General features: G+C 29.2%; 1 protein-coding gene across 1 annotated transcript; it reads left to right on the top strand.

Moving 5' to 3' along the window:
* The first annotated feature begins 9,512 nt into the window (after positions 1 to 9,512).
* On the top strand, positions 9,513 to 10,022 carry LOC132934621 (uncharacterized). The gene has a single exon (XM_061000951.1). The coding sequence runs from the start codon at positions 9,513 to 9,515 to the stop codon at positions 10,020 to 10,022; it is 510 nt and encodes a 169-aa protein (XP_060856934.1).
* The last annotated feature ends 11,934 nt before the right edge of the window (positions 10,023 to 21,956 follow it).

Genomic DNA, 21,956 nt, shown 5'->3' with positions numbered 1-21,956 from the left:
AAACACCGTTTGTATTTTTATTAAAAGGAATGAACTTAAATTTATTCTAGTTATAATTTGGACCATGGTTGAATAATAGTGGCCCAAGTTGAACTAATAAGGTAAAACGTAATTTACAGAAATGCATGCAGGATTATAATAATTTATAATATGGATTACCTTCAAAGGGCAAACATGGGGCAGTTTTCTATTGTAAGCAACCTTAAGATTAATTAATCTATACATATTATTTTCAATGTAAATTTTTTTTTTTTAGTTAAGGTTTGAGTTATTGATTTCTGTTGCATTTTAACCATATAAATTATTCTTTCTAAGGTTTTTTTTTTATTTAACTGCTTAATAAATTTCAACAACATGGGGCATTATTTCGCGATAGTATTTTATCAGGTAGGTGGATATATAGATAGATATAGATAGAGATATAGATCGCGGACCCCGTGCAGTTTGTACGTAAGTGAATGATTTAACTCTAAAGTATAAAAATTTTACCAAGTTTTTCATTTTTACTTAATTCGGAGGATTAATATAATCAATTAATACAAAAGCCTAACGCAACCATACTAAAATCCGGTGAATAAAAAAAAAACAAATTTGACACTTTTTAAATTAGCCTATCTTCTTCCCAGAGGTCTTACCTACACACAAACATTCATTTTTGTCTATACTAACAACTCTCAGCATGCCTACCTCCACTACTACTCCTGTTGGAAAAGCTGTTTTTCAGTGGAAGTTATTAAGTAAGTAAGCATTACGATTCGTTGTCACTCCCGGTGCACCGGAACCAGTTCGACGCAGCGGTTTGGGCAGTATGTAAAGACATGGAAGAGGCGGCGGGCCGTTCACGTTAAACCAGGCCGGGCCCACGTAATAATCCGTTGGCGTCGGCGGTGGAAATCTAAAGCCCACAGCCACGGCACTTTCCAAGCTCGGGAGCTGTGGCTGCCACGTTACGTACATGGCCGGACCCACGTACAGGTCCGGCGGCGGTGGCGGAAAACCGAAGCGAGCGGCTGCTACGCTTTCTGCACTGAAATTCGGTAGCTGCCACTTCGCGTACGTGGCCATGTTCACGTGATTTTCCGGGAGGAGCGGCGGTTGCAGAGACGTGATCCCCTGGAAATCCAATTGCGAGAATGCGTCCTTTCCGACGCATCTGGCCGGGGCCCCAAAAGTCCGGAGCTGAATTTAGGGAACGACTAGCGACAGTAATTCAGAATTACAAATGATGACTATTTGGAAAAAAATGATATAAGGCTTGATCATATAATATGATAATATACGTTGTCATGTTTACTGATTGAAGCCAGAAAACAAAAACGATTTCAAACATATTATTTTTTAATATCAAAAATTAAAAACACGTGTAAGTTAATTGCGTTTTAAATCAATTTTTTACAGTATAATATATTGTTACATATTATGTAGTTTCTACAGTGGATGTATAAACTTTAGTGGATATATTTTTGAAAAAACTGTTGTACCCAAGTCGAAATTCGGACAGGAAACAAAAACGATTTTCAACATGTTATTTAAAATCGAAAAATTTAAAATAGGCGCAAGTTAACTGCGTTTTAAATCTGCGCGCACGTATAAAATATTATGCCATATAGCAGGGATGGGCAAGTGGCGGCCCGCGTACCATTTTTCACTGTCCCGTGCTACATTTGAATTTAGTATATAAAAATGTAAAATGTTAAGATTTTTCTGTATTTTATTTTATTATATTTATAAAATTATTAAAATCGATATAATGTTTATCGCAAAACGTAGATATAAATTCTTATCTAGTGTTGAACTATTAAATGTAAATAATATTATATTATTTATAGAGGTATTGTTAACATTAGGTTTTTTTTTTTGCGTCCAATGTTCTCTGGCCTGCTAGATTTTCGCACATTCAGAATTGGCCCTTTAGTAGCATCGAAGTGCCCATCCCTTCTATATAGGTACACGGTAATTCACCAAGCATACTAACCTAGTTTTTTTTTGCCGATGCAGTTAATCGAAATAGCATTTTTTAATCATTAAATATATTAATATATTATAAACATACATTGTTATTAGGGTAACCTCGTCATTAACAAAATAATAATATGACTATTTCCTTTACACGTTTGTATAATACTCATTAGTCGTTATCTAATGTATATTATTATTATTATTACCCATTAGTTTTTATTATATTTTTATTCACTCGTGGAATACAGCGATAATAATAAAAGTGATGATATTAATTGTCCTTCTGGTTCAACAGAATACATTTGTATATTATAGGCAGCTATTTGAGCTGTACGCCTGTTGTGCCTAACTCGTATAATTATAAATATATAAGTGTTATAATAATATAATATGACGGTAAAACTCTATTTCGCGGAGCGCAGTCTGGTCCTGTTCTTATGCTATAATAATAATAATAATAATTAGAGCTTAGATGTTTATAACTTGCTATATTTTTTTCGCGATTTTTCGTTATTATCGAGCGTATAAGTGCATAATATACCTATTGATAATTTCTTCATTTAGTAGCATAATTATAATATTTTAAATAAAATATAAAACATTTTCCATATAATATATTATAGTTGGTAATCGTCTTACGGTAACGAAACATTTAACCTTTACCAAACACTTATATGGACGGCTATAATAATAGTATTAGCATATTTTTCATTAACTATCAATTGGGCATAAAAAATTAATAATAATTGTAAGAAGATTTGTATAGCATGCTTACGGAGAAGGGCGTAAGGATACACATTATGATCACGCTATGGAGGTATGGGGACACTTTGAAACGCAGCAGATGGCGATTGGGCCAATGAGAATTCTTTTTCATATTAAAAAAAAAGTATATTTTATGATATAACTTATAACGCAATTAGTATATTATAAGTATAACATGCGGTGGTCATTGCAAAAGCATAGTGTAAACAATTAAACTAGGTAGAAAATGTGTCTTTGTATCTTCCCAGGAAAGTCAACATTCATACGAATGATACGAGTCGACAAGCATACCATGTACAAGACCTGAATTCTGTCTCATGACCGAACTTGGCCACTACTACGACCGAAAAAAAGCAACCATTAATGTTCAAAACAGGAATGAAAAATGCATTAAATACGGCATATTGGCTATACATGTATATCATGTATTTTGCTACAGTTGAATTTAAAGCTGTAGCCAGATCGTCATATATTGCTTGCCACACCCATGTACTTATGTTTGCGTATATGTATATAGCCCGTACAATAGGGGAGGTAAATATACAAATATAAATAAAATTATTTATAAAAATAATGTAAAATAGAAAAATTAGTAAAATTATAGAATCAAATTTTGATATTTGCAATTATATATGATATTGTATTTTGTAATAAATAATAAATATAATTTATTATTCAAATAATATGGATAAAATGAAAATTTTATTAATTATAATAGCCTACTACTTGGTGCAAAGCGAGGATTTTACCAAAACACGTAAATTTAGACGCGTCTAAGTGGATAGCCGATTAATCGCGTGGGTAACGAGTAACGACAATAATATTATTAGGGTTTATCGGAATACGGTAGTTATTATCATTTATTAAACCTATATTTATTAGTATTTTTATGGTTGTTAGAAATTATTATATGATACGATGTATACCTACGTCTTTGATAGGTACATTTTAGTAGACGAAAAGCACTGACGTTGTTAACACGATGGAAAGTATTACGCAAGTGTATAGTGAAAAGGGCAAGGTTTTGTTAGTTTTAAATAATTATACTTTTTATAAAGATCGCATTACACAAGTGGGTGTGAAATGGCGATGTACATTAAAGTCGTGTACGTCAAATCGGTTATCGAACACAAACACATTTTTTTGGTTTTCAATTAATTATAATAATTATTATTTCATTGACTTCTTCATATTATTTTGTTGGTAATTATTCTAAGCATTTTCTATCATTTTATACTATTTTTTTATTAACAAATAACCACATTGATTGCCACATAATTATAATATTTATTATTTTATTGGCTATTGTATTCATCTTATTTTATAAGTAATTATTACAAAATAAAATATTAAGTAGGTATACATAATTCCATTCGTATGCATTTTTTTCTTTCATTTTATACTATTTTACAAAATTTTTATAAATAATTTTATTTATTATTTGTATATTTACCTCCCCTTTTTTACAGGCTATATATTGTAATCGTGTGTATATTAACAAGTGAGGGCAACTGGTTCATTTCATTGAGGGCAACTGGTACATTTGGTCGAGGGCAACTGGTATATTTTTAAAATCCCGCGATAACAGCTGTGGGGGGCAACTGGTCAACACCCTATTCACACTGTTGTTTCTTATTGTATATTATATTGTCCTAGCTATACAACTATAAGAATGTACGTAACTTAACCTTACCAATCCTATATTTACGAGCAGTGCTCGACTTGGAAAAATTAAATTGGGGGACTTTGTTAACTTTTAAAAAAAGAGCGTCCCCCACCTCTTGTTAAACGGTATTGAGCAGTGCCCCCACATCCCCTATTTCCCCTCTTTAAATCATACAAAAATATTTATATCTAAATATTCAATAAAAAAAAATAAAAGTTACTATAAGACATTAAGGTCTATGTAGCTAATATATTTATTATAGTCATCAATAATAATAAACTAAACAGGATAATAAAATAAATAAATTAATACTGTTTAGTAATAATTGGTTAATATTAACTAATCCATAAGACAAATCATGATTGTAATTGGTATCTCGCGCATTTTGATAAATATTCAGAATTATGAAGAGTCCCATGCGTCCCCCTTATAAATAGTAGTAGGGTTACGCTAATTTTTTTAAAAATAAGTTGATGACTCCGTCCCTCGCGTCCACCCACAAGTCAAAAACGGCTTCCGATAATGTACGCAATTGTAAAAAATAGATATTTTGCTCAAAAAAAAACGTTTTACAGGAAATACTCTTACGCGCAGTGTTCGGATAAGATAAGTATTTTTTTATCTCGATAAAAATAAAGATAATGCAAATCAAATGTAACTAGATGCATATAAATGACTTAACTGATACTTATTAAGATAAAGATAAAGATAAATATTTTTTTATCTAGATAAAAAAAGATACAATTTTTATTTAAAATGGGTTTTAAATTTAGGTATATTTTAGTTGGGCACTAGGAACATAACAATAATAATGATATAAATATTAATTAGATTGTTTATAAACCATAAACTCGGTTTAAGAATCTGTATAAATATTTAAAATGCGTTTGTACAATTTCGTGATTTTTATCAATAAAACATGTATGTGCATGAATTTATTTAGATTAGTAAAAAAATTATCTAAGATGAACGTTTAGATACCTTGTAACTATTTATCTAGATAAGATAAAAGATGAACAAATAATCATCTAGATATTTACTCAAGCACCTAAGCAACAGAAAACCAATGCTGAAATTACATGAGGTGAGAATAAAAATAGCAAAAATATATCGTAACGCAAATCAGAACAACACCTCAACAAAAATTCATTACAGCCCTTACATACATGAACCTATATAAATACTATACTAACCTACAAAGTCGTAATACCAAATATTTCATTTATCACTATACTAAGCAAGTTTAACTTACACGACAGAAACACATCCTCCGCGCATACGCACAATGTAACAATCACTTATAAAATATTAATCCTAAAATATTGTACAAAGGGACGGTGAAAACACTCGCGAACATATTATGACATAACAAAACACCGTATTCGTACAAATAGTGCCAAAAAGCCAATGACAATGTGCAAAATACGACATAAAATGTACGCACATGCTCAATATACGACATTCGGTCGAAAAACCTGAGATCACTGCTAAAACTATGAACAAAAAGAATGATAAAATAGCACCCAACGTGCGAAACACCCTTATCGTATCAATATTGCTAAAAACCCAATGACAATATTCGAAAACACAACATGAATGCGCGCGATTCGCATAAAAAACGCAAACAATCAATTCTGACGTTACGTTATAACAATTGAGTGGGGGGGGATAAGACAATCGCTTCCTTATATAAACGCCACGCACAGACAATAGACTCATTACAGTAGTACACTCAGCAGAACACGACAGCTGAACACAGATGACCACACGTCGACGGCGCCCGCAGCGAAACCACACAACACCGACCAGTCGTTCTTTTGACACGAAATTAATCTTTCTTCAAAAAGTTAAATTACTATTGCGTGTATTCTGACAATAGGTAATTGTTGTATAATCATTAAGTGTTAATAACGTGCGTCGACTCATATCAATCGGAGACGTACACATTCCAACGAGAATCTACACGTCTTGCTCAATACAACACGAGGTATATTCAGTAGTAGGATAAAAGTTACGAGAAGCGCGCCATCTTAACTAGTTACCTCCTTTATAATCTGCCACCTTCCTGCGCATTTCCCCTACTCTTCATCACCTATTCACCATCACACAAAACATATATAAGCTATTTTTATAAAATGTATTATGTACTCATATCGCTCCTACATTGTTATACAAATTTTCGCAAGGGACAAAAAATCAATTTTGAAAAATGTTGGACAGAAAGAAATGTTTCATATTTTTGATTGTCGGACACAAAGTCCTGACACGTTTTTATTTTCATTATTTTTATTTATAACTAGCTGATACTGTGCACTTCGTTGCCCGTTAAATGTACCAATTCTATATATATGACTCTAACTTTGTTCAATTCGTTATTTAATATTTGGTGTATGGTGTTCAAAATGTATCTTAACTTTTCTGTTCTGGAATAAAAATTCTGATTCCCGTGCAGCAGTATATTATCATTTATCAGGTAAGCTGCAATCTACTTGTGGTAGATCGCGGACCCAGTGCTGTTTGAACGTAAGTGTATGATTTAACTCTAAAGTATCAAAGTTATACCAAGTTTATTTTGATTTAATACGGTGGATTAATATAATCAATTAATACATAATTCTAACCTAACCTAACCGTACTAAAATCTGATGAATAAAAAAACCCAAATTTAACCTTTTTAAAAAAAATTAGCTTATCTTCTTCCCAAAGATCTGCACCCAAACATTTATTTATATATAATATAGCTGATCCTGCGCACTTCGTGGCCCATAAAAAATGACAAAAAATCGTGATTGTTCAACTCCTTTTTGGTGTAACCCACTGCAATAAGTGCAACTTAGCCACCCTGGTGGGAAATGACCAAAAATTCGATTTGATGCATGCTGGTACCTGATCTGCCCGATTAACCAATCGCAACCAATAATAAATAAATACTTTTTCTATTAATTATTTCTCCTTTAACCAATAGCAACCATTTATAAACAAATATGTCCATCGTAAATCTCAAAATCCCTTTTTGAGCACTTCTATTGATTGGTGGTAGTGTAATGTTATATAGCCTATAGCCCTCCTCGATGAAGGACTATCCAACAAAAAAAAAATTTTCAATTCACACCAGTAGTTCTATAGATTAGCACGTTCAAACACACAAACTCTACAGCTGTATATATTAGTACAGATCATATTATATAATTATATAGGTAATAGGTAGGTTAAACATCATAATATAATAGGTGTTTAATATAGAATTAATATTTATTTAATATAATATTTAGATAATTAATTGTTAATTTAAATTTAGCATAGTTATGGACCATTAGTCAAAAAAATTATTATTTTGTTAAATATTGTATTAACTTATTACTTACTGCAAATAATTGTAATAAATACATTATATACTTAATCAGAACAATAAATTAAAAGTTTCAAAAAACATCAAAATCAACGTTAAAAAATATAAATCTTTTGGCTTTTGCGAATATTATAAAACAATTGATAAAAAAAAAATCGGGTAAGTCGGTGTCGCTCTGATGTACAGTAGGTTACAAGTAGGTCACTATATTGGATTGTGTTAAATTTGATTTCAATGATGTAAACCATTGTGTACAAAAAATGATTCTGAGAAAAGCCGGTATGTCGGCCTATAATATTACTAAATATTTTTGTTAGTATGATTGTTATTTAAGTAGGTAACTTATTTTACTATTAGTCATTGGTATAACAGTGGGTTAAATTGATTTTTTCCAAAAAAAATACATTTTAAAATGTCATTTTGCGTATAAAATATAATAATATACTCTAAAATATCTTATACCTACAAATAACATTTTTACATTACAACAAAAGATTTAAAATCATTACTCTTGGTTTTAATATGTAATTTTGTCCACATTTTTACTTAAAATGTCTGAACAGAATGACTCCGCTCGATTTCTAAAGTAGTCAGTACAAACCTTGATCACTACAAAAATAATAATAAAGTAAACATCAGATTGATATATAGCCATATAGGTATCTGCTTACCCAACTATAGTTGTATTATATTTTTGTTAGGTATAAGGATAAGATAATATAAATAATAAAAATAATAATTTAACATAATATAATATATATACAATAATTGATATATAAATAATATATAAATAATCGGCAATAATGAGTTGACAATAGAAGAATTTTTCGCATACATCATTGTTTAAGAAAACGTATTTTTTATTAAACTATAATCATTATTGTAAAGTGATTGGATGTTTGAATTAGCTATTTTTTTAATTTAACATATTTAAAAGAAAGATTTGTTCTTCTATATTTTTGAACTTACTCTTATATTATTGTAGGAACAACATATTGCACTTAAATAATACACTTTTATTATTATAAACTGTATGGTTTTCATCGTCTACATCTCTATTTATAATAATATGTATGATATGTATAATGTATGACTTTATAACGAGTCCTTTTAATTTCAGCCCCATTAACACAAACTAATGGTTCATTCAGACTTAGGACTGACAACTTAAACGTAGTCTAGTATCTAAGACTCTGATAAATAAAGGTCCCGAATTGGCTCACCTATTGTGCACAAAACCACCGATAAATAAACCCAAAATACCTGATGAAATATAACATTTCAGGTGCCGATTATTTAATTTTCCCTACATTTATATGATTCATAGATCTCATGCATTGTTTGTTGTGTTCTGGTCCATTATCGAAAGCAGATATTCTGTCGTTTAATTATTTCAAGGGAAAAAGTTTTACTTCTTTTAAGTGGCTTTTTAAACTAAAACTCTTAATGTATTCAGCACAGCCATCCAACAAATCATGAATAATATATACATCATAATAATCAAATTCAAATATAATGTAGGTAATATTAATAAAATTAATTACATGTTTTAAATAAATATTAAATTTGATAGAATATTTTGTATTTTTGGACTTTTTGTCTAACTATTTTCAAAATGGACTTTTTGATAGATTACCTTGGTATACATAATATATAACATGTATGTATTGTATGTTTACAGACGCTCACTCGACACATTGCGAATCGTACGAATATCAGGCGTACCTCTTGGGATATTACCACAACTTGTGCTGTACCTACCTTCCAATAAAAATGAAAGCAATATATTCTGTGGTTTTTTACATGTCGTTAGCTATTGCATTATGTTCACCCAATGTTTCCACGTTTTGTGGAAACGATAAACAAATCGAAGATTTACAAACGGCGTTAATGACACAGGAATCTATTTACACGGTAATGACAACACTGAGCGCAATACCTGTAACCGGTTCGGCGTTAACGTTGGCGCAAGTGATGATATCTGGCCAGTTTGCTTTGCATTTGAAAGATGTATTTGAAGAAATGGGCAGTTCATTGAATAAGGATCATATAGAATACGGACAGTGTTCAGCAATCTTGGAAGAAATCGTAACAGCATCCACGATCATCAGGTCAACTAGTCATGGGTTCTCTCTCGTGTCATTGATACCGGGTTTAGGTTTGGCACTTTTACCTCCGAGGTTAGGTGGATCAGTAACTGCTATGTTACTTATAAAAGAAAGATTAGAATTTTGGAAAAAGACCGGTTGCCAATATGCTACAACAAGAGATTGTAATTTATAGGAGAATCAATAAATGTATATTAATGATATGATTTGATTGTAAACGATAATAATAGTTTTATCATAAAATAAATATTCTAAATTATACCGTATTATGTTCAATTTAATTTATGTTAAGTTAGTGAATATATTTTTCGCGTGTATATTCTTATCTATTCAATGTACAACACTGGTTGTATACAGTATTATAGTAGTCAGTACAAAACGTATATCGTTTCATATTATTATTATTTATATTATTATATAATTATTTTTATTTATTATGATGTCCTATAGTTGCTATAGTACTATAGTACTATAGTTGCTTTTTTTGATCTGAGAATAGTTTGGTTTAAAAGTTTAGATAATATGTATAATATAAGACCATGTTGTTATTCCACTTAGGTACTGATCACATATATATATATTATTATTTTCACGACGCGAACGTTTTGTATTCATAGGTAATATTATATTATAATGGTTAGGTCATTAGCCTCGGATGTAAGAATGAAAAGAATGGAATATTTTATAAATCAATAGGTAATGATAATTCAATCTATTCTGTATTTGTATATTAAAGCTGTAAAAGCATAAGACCCTGGTCCAAATAGTATTTATGACTGTCATGGTAACACATTTTTAGAGTTGTACCACAGATAGATTTTTTAATAGATATAATATATTATAATTGGTAATCGTCTTACGGTAACGAAACATTTAACCTTTACCAAACACTTATACGGACGCCTATAATAATAGTATTAGCATATTTTTCAGTAACTATCAATTGGGCATAAAAAATTAATAATAATTGTAAGGTTCTCTAAAAGTGAAGGTTTTTTTTATTACAAAATTAATAGAATATTTACTTTAATCCATGATGTTTATTTCTATGCTAAAATTCGGTATCGATGATGATTAGCTTTTATTATTATTTTATATAGTACACGTCTTGTTAATCTAAATATAATATTATTATTATTTTTTTTTTTGTGGCCGCTATACAAAATTTACTCTAATAAAAAAACAGCCAATCAGAAAATTACATCCACAATAATAATAATTAATAACCATCTTTTTTTCTTTACCCAGCGCCACTTACAAATTATTATTTTATCAAAGGCTTAAATGTATATAGAATTCAACACAAACACCATATTATAAGTACTAACCAAAGCCCGAGGAGATAGTTTACTATTCAATGTTGATATAGGTAGCGTTCCACATGATCACATTTAAAAATGTCAGTAACAATTAAATAAATAAATAAATATTTATGTCATTTATGAACATTAATTCCTTTCCATTAGAATTCAAAATAATCTAAAAAATATTATATAAATAATTCATAGGTATAGTAGTCAGTTTTACATTAGAGAGAGAGAGAGAGCAAACATTTGGACTAGCCTATAGTCTGTTAATTGTTACATAATATCAAATATTATACCTAGTATAATAAAATATGTCTATGCATATCAATATAATTAATTTATAAACACCACATAGGTATATTGAATAGATTTGGTACTGAAAAATAATCACACTCAGTACATTAATATAGTGACACAACATGACACACACAGTCGACATATTTTTGCAAAAGGTGGTATACAGCGAGGACCGTGGTTATGACACGTATTGTATTGTATATTTGTATTCGTCACCAAACTAGTACCATATTTTTGCAAATTAATAAAATTGCGCAACACTGAAAAAAAATTTGCAACATAGTTTTAGAACCTACACAAAGAAACATAGTTCGGGGTGTCAAATTCACGTTGCACCTCGACTTTGTCGTAACGTCTCCATGCAAACTAGTACCATCTTTTTACAAATTAATTGCAACAGCTGGCAACACTGATTGAAAAATTTGCAAAACATTTTTTTACGCCAGTAGAAATAAAGTTAGTTTGAACGTAAAAGCATTTAAGCATTTAATGATATAATATCTTGTATAAGAAAAACGATTCTGAGCGAAAACGTATAGTCAGCCTATGATATTACCAAGTATATTTGATGATGATATTATTGTGAATAAAGTAATTTATATATAACCTGTTTATGCTGAGCCTTGTTTTAAACTTTCAATCCTTAACTATAAAAGTTTAACATTTTTGAAAGTTGTAATTACAAAATAATGATTAAATTTTAAATTTGATAAATTTTGTCAAAATATGACTTTAAATTCTTATGAAAAAAATTGTGCCTATGTATTTTTAAATTTTTCAAATGTATTTATAACAATATATTAAGAGCCTTGTATTAAATTTTCAAGCTTTTTTACGGGACAAATAAAATTTTATTGACATTCATAGAAAAAAGTGCATTTATGCATAGGTACAAGAAAGACTCATTATTATTAGTGTTTAAAGTATGAAATATTTCACTATATGGTGAAATATTTCACAAAAACGTTAAACATTGAAATTTTTTTTAACACAATGTTATACAATATACATGTACAATATTATTGTATCCCTACTTGTATCATTTAAACATTTTGAATTCCATTTTAAATGTATAATACCAAAGGTTAGTTATACATGTAGGTACCATACATTATTTATGAAGGTGATTTATGAAAATTATGTGTAAATATAAAAATTATTTAAAAATAAAATAAAATATGTTAAAATACTGAAATATTTAATTTTTTTAAATTTCATGAAATTTTCAAACACTAATTATTATACACGTATAATATATATTGAATGTATTATATATTTATATATAGTTGTACTCTACTGCCATATTATAAAGTGTATATTTTAAAACAGTTGTGACTTGATCCTTAGTCACAGTTTTTAATTATAAGCATTTAAAGTTCAAATTTTGACAAAATACGGAAAAACCACGAAAAATAGCAAATAATTTTGAGTTGAGAATTCATAAAAATTCTACAAAAAATTTCCAAAGTTCTTTATCCCGAGATCTGAAATTAGTTTTTTTTACTTACGCCCAATGCATATCAACAACCGTAACCAAGCCAAAAATGAAATAAAAACACACGCTCCTACTTTTGAATACCTATTTAAAAAGTATGATTTTATAAACCAGGATAGAGTTAAAAAAAATTACATACTTACCTGCGATAAGTTGATAACCATATGCACGGTTACATCGATCGTATAAATTATATCGTATATCGTAACTATTATACCGTACCTATAGCTACATACAAAAAGATAAGATAAAGTTATTATTATTTATTAGTGTACTTGCTGTGGCCTTAACGAGTGTGGTTATTGTGAAATAAATCGTCATGCCATTGAAGCCCCGATTGTCAGATTATCATAATTCTTTTGGGTAGTGGGTACGTTATTACCGTTATAATGATACGTAACGTTTAATATAACTAGTATTTCTCACAAGTAACAATGTAATACATTTTTTAATAATAAGCTCAAGGGTGGGGGAGTATTTACCATATGACACTCCCCCCCCCCCACTGTAAGTAACTATTACTCATAGCAACAAAATATTAGTGCTAAAATGTCATACAAAGGTAAAATGACACATAAAAACATGACCAAACTAAGAACCCCTTTCATACAAATATTACAAAAACCAACATTGACATATGAATAACATATGGCATTTACTCAAGCACCTAAGCAACAGAATACCACTGCTGAAATTACACGAGGGGAGAATAAAAATAGCAAAAATATATCATGGGCGCAAATCAAAACAACACCTCAACAAATATTCACTACAGCACTTACATACATGAACCTATATAAATACTATACTAACTTACAAAGTCGTAATATCAAATATTTCATTCATCACTATATTATACTAAGCAAGTATAACTTACACGACAGAAACAAATCCTCCGCACATACGCACAATGTAACAATCACTTAAAATATTAATCCTAAAATACTGTACAAAGGGACGGTGACATACATTCGCGAACATATGACATAACAAAACACCGTATTCGTACAAATAGTGCCAAAAAGCCAATGACAATGTGCAAAATACGACATAAATGTACGCACATGCTCAATATACGACATTCGGTCGAACCACCTGTGATCACTGCTAAAACTATGCATAAAAAGAATAATAAGATAGCACGAAACACCCTTATCGTATCAATATTGCCAAAAACCCAATGACAATATTCGAAAAAAACACAACATGAATACGCGCAATTCACATAAAAAACGCGAACAATCAATTCTGACGTTACGTAATACTCTTCCTTATATAAACGCCACGCACAGACAATAGACTCATTACAGTAGTACACTCGATACTCGAACACAAATCATTGAGTGTTTTCGTATATTGTAGACAGTCGTCAAAATAATATTATTTAATATAAATGTAATATAGGTTGGAATTTTTCAAATTGTAAATTATTTGACATAGTTCAGGCCAGCGAAGCAATATGTGCTGAGGCGACGATAATATTTTCTATATAACACCGCCGAACGCGCCAGCACTGCCCCCTGTTGTCGCTGAATGATTCGGCGAGGACGTAGATACGACGTGCGTGTGAAACGCCGATCGTAGTACGGGCTAGGCGATCTGAATTTGCTAAGTGTTTTATTTATGTTTGTTTTAATACAATAAAAGTGTTTCCGACCTGAAAACTCGAGTTAAACATTATTTTAGTCATTCTTACGTTCTTAACTTTTATAGGAACAGCGCCGGGTTAAACATAGTATGTGTCAATGAGGTTTTATTAAACTGAATAGTGCCAAGGTATATGTAATCTTTGAGTCATTTCAACTAGATAGGAATGAACTAAGAATTGACAAGCGCATACCATCGTACCTCAACGAGTTAACAGCGCCATTCTAATTAACTTTAGAGAGTGTCATTAACTAGAGAATACGAGGCTAAGGCGTATAGTTGGTTTACCGCGTATTGTCTAATACGGGTGATACCACAGCTATAAAAGTTGAAGATTTTATAAATTTTTAACTAGGTACTGAATAATTTGTAAATTTTCAATAAATTTGATAAATTTTGTCAAAATTTGAACTTTAAATGCTCATTAAAAAAAAATTGTGCCTATATATTTTTAATATTTTTCAACTGCTATTGTAACATTATATATAACGTTTTATATAATGTAATTTATTTATAACCTATTTACGTGGAGCCTTGCATTAAATGTTTACGCTTTTTTACCCAACAAATAAAAAAAAACTAAAAAAATTGAAAACTAACAATGTCCGTAAACAGCTCAAAAAGAGTCAAAATATTTTCAACATTTTATGGTGTATAGAAAATGAAAATATAAACATTCAGTAAAATTTTCATGTATCTACAGTTATTCGTTTTTGAATAACAACAAAATAGCTAAATCGTTACATGAGAAATCGAGTGAATATCAAATGTTGTAAAAATATGAATTTCAAAAGCTTATAAAAAATAATGTAATTTGACTTTTTTGTAGACTTTTCTTTTTTGATAAAGGTAGACAAACTTATGGATAATCTTGTATTACATTTTATAATCTTAGATTTAAAAAGAAAAATTTTCATGTATTCTCAACTCAATATAAATTGTTAATTTTCGTGATATTTCCGTATTTTGTCAATATTTGAACTTTAAATGCTTATAAATAAAAACTGTGACTAAGGATTTTTAATTTTTTTCATCTGCCTTTGAAACAATAACCTAGGAGCTTTCTATTAAATTTTCAATCTTTTTTACTCAACAGATAAAATTTTATTGATATTTATTGGAAAAAAAACAAAAAAAAATGGAAATTGACAATAAACAGCTCAAAATAAGTTAAAATATTTGGAAAATGTTATGGTGTATAGGAAATGCAATTATAATCATTCAGTCAAAATGTCATGTCCCTACGGTCATTTGTTTTAGAGTTACACCAAAAAACCAAAATCGATTTTCTCAAAAACAGATTTTGCGTAAAAATTCCCGTTAATCCTTATTTTGTCTTTTGTTTTTCACGTCGCTTTTGAAAACTACTGGAAAATTTTACTTTAGACCTCCCAGAGTATCAACTTGATTTTTCCTTTTGACCCCCCAAAGTGCCAACTTGATTCACTTTCCTATCAGAAAAGTTACTGTTGAAGAAAATCCAAGCACTTTTACTGTCCTAAAAATTGATGACAGACACAAAAATAAAAAAAAACACACATCATTGTAAAATCAATACATTCATCGTTCCACTCAGAATCTAAAATAAGAAAATTTAGTTTTCTTTATATGCCTTGATTAATGACTCCTGACATCTGTAATACAAAAAAAATTTAGTAGTACCAAATTAATGTATTGGAATGAAAATTCAATGGAGACCCACGTCAAAAATTATTTTATGTGTTTTCATTTTACCCATTTCCAACTTATTTTTTTTTTCAAAAGCACAGTTTCAATTTTTGAAGTAGCAATAGAAACATGGATGGGTGCAACCAGTTTTTTATTTAACTGTTGTAGTTGTTCTCGTGATTTTATCTGCTGTAATTTCTTATAATATTTTATGTTGTGTAATAAAATATTAAAAGAAAAATTGGAAAACATAAATTAAATAAACATTTTTTAATTAATTATTATTACCACCTTCATGGTGTAATTGATTTTTCTCGTCTTTACGTATTGCATAATCCATCGGTTCATTATTTTTGCATGTCATCTTTGTCTATATACTACGCCTGTGTGCACTTTTTGTTTTTGTTGTTTGTCTACATTTGCTGTCGGGTTTTTGGCTGAGGAAGTTCATTGCAACGCCGTGAATGTGCCTGCACATATAATTTTTAATTGAGTTCTTATTAACTTACAAAAGAATCACGTTTGCACTACATTAGGTTAGTTCTATATGACGTATTAAAATATCTTTGCGGTTAAACTTTCGATTACCTACATTCATTGCATTCCTACAAATTTAAAACAAATCAATTTATATGAAGAAAAAAAAATAAACTAGAAGTTATAACTCAAATACATACGAATTTATTTCAACGTCTTTATTTTTTTTGGTGGTGAGTCGATTTATGTCGGCTCAAATTATATTTTTAGGTAAAATTTGAATCACATTGTTTGCAAACAAAAGACATATTATATAATTCAATATACAATTAATAACATACGTATATTACTTATACATATTTTTAATAATTTGATGACAATTATATACTCGCAACAAAATATATACCTGCAGTCAGTGTTGGGCAAATTATAATCTGATTAATGATTAATGTTACATTTTATAATCGTTAATTGCTATAAAAATTAATGTAATCTTTAATCACAATTTAAAATAATTTCAAATGATTAAAGTAAAAATTTAATCATAGTATTGATTACGATTACAAAATGTATTAATTTGTAATCACGATTAATCTTTATAATATTTATTGTTTATAATCTTTATCATTTTTATAATTATTGTATTTTATATCTAATTTAGAAATAAAAAAAAAGGTGGGTATTTATAGAAAAAAAACTAAGAAAATTGAAAACTGACAATGTCCGTAAACAGCTCAAAAAGAGTCAAAATTGTACGGTGTATAGAAAATGCTAATATAAACATTCAGTAAAATTTTCATGTATCTACAGTCCTTTGTTTTTTAATCACAATAAAATAAAAAAATCATTACATGAGAAATCGAGTGAATCAAATGTTGTAAAAATATGAATTTCAAACTCTCAAAAAAATTTAATTTGACTTTCTTGTAGACATTTTCTTTTTGATGAAGGTAGACGAACTTATGAGGAATTTTGTATAAGTCTTCAAATCTTAGATTTAAAAAGAAAAATGTTTACGAATTCTCAACTCAAAATAATTTGCTAATTTTTGTGATTTTTCCGTATTTTGTCAAGATTTGAACTTTAAATGCTTAGAAATAAAAACTGCGACTAAGGATTTTTAATGTTTTTCAAATATCATAGTAACAATATAGTAGGAGCCTTATATTGAAGTTTCAAGCTTTTTTACCCAACAAATAAAGTCTTATTGACATCCATAGAAAAAAATACTAATAAAATTGGAAACTGAAAATGTCCGTAAATAGCTCAAAATAAGTCACAATATTTGGAAAATATTATGGTGTACAGAAAATGGTAATATAAACATTCAGTCAAAATTTCACGTACCTACGGTCATTTGTTTTAGAGTTAAATCAAAAACCAAAATTGATTAGGTAAAAAATCAATTTTGCGAAAAAATTCCTGTTTTTCCTTAATTTTTTTTTTGTTTTTTACGGTGTTTTTGAAAACTACTGGAAAAATTTTACTTTAGACCTCCAAGAGTATCAACTTCATTCACTTTAATATCAGAAAAAATAGATCATACGTATAACTTATAAAAAAAAAAATTATTTACTACAATTTTTAAAATATATAGGCCAAGATTCAGAAAGCCGTAGATAAATAAATAATATATAATTTATGATTTTGTGATTTCCGGAAAACTAGTACCTAAATATAACGTAAAAGTTTTTATCTAGAATTATTTTTAAAAAAATCTACTACTTTTTTAAAATATTTTTATTACAGAAGATACTACTTTCCAGGACGTCATATTTAAAAAATGTTCATAGGAACAGCAATTACTAGAAAATATAATATAGGTCCCCGAACTTTGTGAACTGAAGACGCTTTTGATAAAAATGGAATGTATTACTTTTAATCACATATATTACCAACTAGATTCACTTTCCTATCAGAAAATATAATATACGGAACTATATTTTTTTTTAAATTTACGCAAAAATTTTTCTTTTATATTTTATTATAAATAACAATACTTAAAAGGAACCATGTATATTAAGTTCATAAAATAATCATCATGGAAACTTAAACATTTTTTTTGTGAATATCTAGATTAAATTCAAGCTATTTATAGGCAATTTTAGGCTTTTTTAGTTTGTTTTTAATTGTTGTAAAAATGTTAATGGCCGGTCAAAAATATTGAAAATTTAATACCATAGGTCCCAAAAATTTATTTTAACAATTTAAAAATATTTAAAATGTACGTGTACTATTTAAATAAAATATTAGAGTGATTGTAAATTTTGACGACATGGAATTTTTATTCAAGAATTATGATTTTAGTTATTTTTTTGTTGGTACCTAATGCATAAGTATTATTTCTGGCAACTTGAACATTTTTTTGTATATTATTATATTTTATTCATACAATGACATTTTTAACACAACACTAATATTACAGATACTTATATCTGATTTTGTGTAAAAACATACATTTAATATATTATATAATATAGTATACGTACACATGGGTGAATATTTGGTGGTATATTTTTTTTTTAAGGCACTAGTATATACTACCCATTTTTAATAGATGATAATAATTAATAATAACTCGACCCATAGATAATATTATTTTACCCTTCTATAGTGGTTTATTTTTGAACCACAACACTATAAAATTTTTTCGTATAATACGTATTTTATTTTAATTTAATTTGTAATGATAATGATTTTATGTGCCGGTGCACAAAAATTTCCGGGGGGACCAGACCCCATGGACCCCCCTGGATACGTGCCTGTTAATAATAGTAAATAGTTTATTGATAAGTTAATACTTATAATATATTGCAATGAGTTTTGGGAGGAATATATAAATTCATATTTATTTTATCGCAGCTGCATTTTCCTACTATTTTCTAGTGATATTCGTTGCGATGCAAACGCAACTTTACGATATTATAATATTTATTATATTATGGTGTCGTCTATACCAGCGATTTTAGACCAAGGGGTCGCCAACATTTTTTTTAGGGTCGCCAATTCATGTGAAAACAAAAATCGTTTCACGATTTTATACATATATTTTATTTGAAACTTTTTATAGACTATACCACCGATGGCGCAACCACACTGCTACGGTCTCTGCAGCACTCAGTGATCGTCTGGCTATAATATAGTGGATCCTATACTATTTTTAATATTTTTTAGACGGATATTGAAGAGGTAATATATACTTTTTACTAGGTAACGGAATTCAACTTATTAAAGTTGATATAGACAATGTTAATAACAGACAATAATGGTATTAAATGATTATAATCAATACCTACTTACACAATCTTGGCATTGTATGAAAAAAAGGGTATCCTCAATAAAGTATCACCATATAGACCTTAGTTTCAAAAAAAAGTAGGGGTATTCTAAAACATCTGAACATTTAGTCAAAAAATACATGAAAATTCAGGAAAAATCTTAAAAAATCTGTAATATAAAAATAAGATATATAATTTTCCAAAATTGAATGTGTATTTTTTTGACGTGACTTTTACATTAACTCATGGCTATCAGACTATATACATGCATTTTAAAAAGCATGATAAATACAGTGACTTACATAGGAACAAATAGGGGGGACTGGGGGGCCTTAGCCCTCCTTAGTGTTTCTATAGCCCCCCATAAACTAATTATTTCACTTCTATAATTTAAAAGTATCATAAGAGTTCCAAGTATAACCTGAGCTTTAGCGCCCCCAAATTTCGAACACTAGTTACGCCACTGTTGACTTAACTTATTCTTCTGAATTTAATTTTGTCGTGTAATATTGTTTAGTAACTCGACTCGTAATCCAGACCATTATAATTTTCGTGTGAAAAAAGATATGTTGACATGAACTTTTTTCTTAACACATTTTAACATGACCTATTTTGTAAAAAATGCATATTTTTTGATAATTTCGATAACTTTTATGTCAGCCAATAGCTTTTATATTCATTATTAAATGTTTGTACAGTCTACAATTTGGACGCTATCCGGGCAACCATGATGTCTAGGATCCAGTTCCGTTTTATGGTGTTTATTCTATATTAGTTATTAATTATAGACATTTAATAAGTTTTATATAGTCAGGAACTTAGTTTCAAACCGTCCTTTCATCTAAAATGAATTGCATTGTGAAGTAGTACCATTGATAAATATAGGTACTTATTAAATATACTATGATTGTATATATTTTTATCAATGGTAGTACTGTTATTAAAGATTTCATCATATATATTTGATGACATTTATTATTCTTCAGCCGTAGTGTGACGTCTTTGATAAACTATTAATACAATAATATGAATATACTAATCTCAGTTTGAATGAACAATCACTAAACATTTATTGAATCAATAGTGAGCTCACAAACATGCTTAAACATTATTTAGTGGCAAATGTAATTAATTAATTTTTGATGTTACTTGGCAGTATTATCAGCTTCAACAACGATACGAAATGACTGGATAAATAATTTATCGAAACGACTTTTAATATACGATAAGATTTAATTAATATTAACTATTTGTATAAATAAAAAAATATTATAATAATAATAAATATAATATTTTATCACTGTACCACAGCTTTTTTTCTTCAGTAAGTTATCAACACTTGAATCTAATACAATTGAAAATAAGTACCTACATAATAATATATTAATATTATTGAGTATAATATATACCTACTTAATAGTTCATACCCAATGATAATATTAATGATTCTGTGATTGTTATGAGTTTGACGCGGTACGCAGCGGCCACCAGTACAAAGTACAGGTACCGCAGCGACCAGTCTACACTTTTCGTCAACCGCCACTACGGGCTACAGCGCGACAACGCCAACTCCCCCACCACGCCACAAAGGCACAAGGTGGGACGGGAAGGCGAGTCGCGTAGAACGAGTACCGGCCGTCGTAGACCTACAACTAGCAACGTAACCCACGTCGTGAGCACAGCCACACGACCACCAAGAGAGAGATCTATTTTTTCATATAGCCCGCCGTCATTTTGTGTTCTTTTTTTTATATCTTTCTTTGCTACATATATTTATATATATATCTACGTACACCCGGTACGGGGAAAAATAAACCCAACCATCGACACCCGAAATTGTGTTTGTTTTTTTACGCTCGAGTGTGCCACCCAACATACCACACCAACGACCGGCTCTCCGCGGACCACCTACCACAACCGTCGTAGCCGCGTCAAATTGG

The sequence above is a fragment of the Metopolophium dirhodum genome, chromosome 1 (assembly GCF_019925205.1).
Source record: "Metopolophium dirhodum isolate CAU chromosome 1, ASM1992520v1, whole genome shotgun sequence".
NCBI lineage: Eukaryota > Metazoa > Arthropoda > Insecta > Hemiptera > Aphididae > Metopolophium > Metopolophium dirhodum.
The sequence above is the reverse complement of the archived record's forward strand: the minus strand, read 5'-3'. Positions and strand labels throughout refer to the sequence as shown.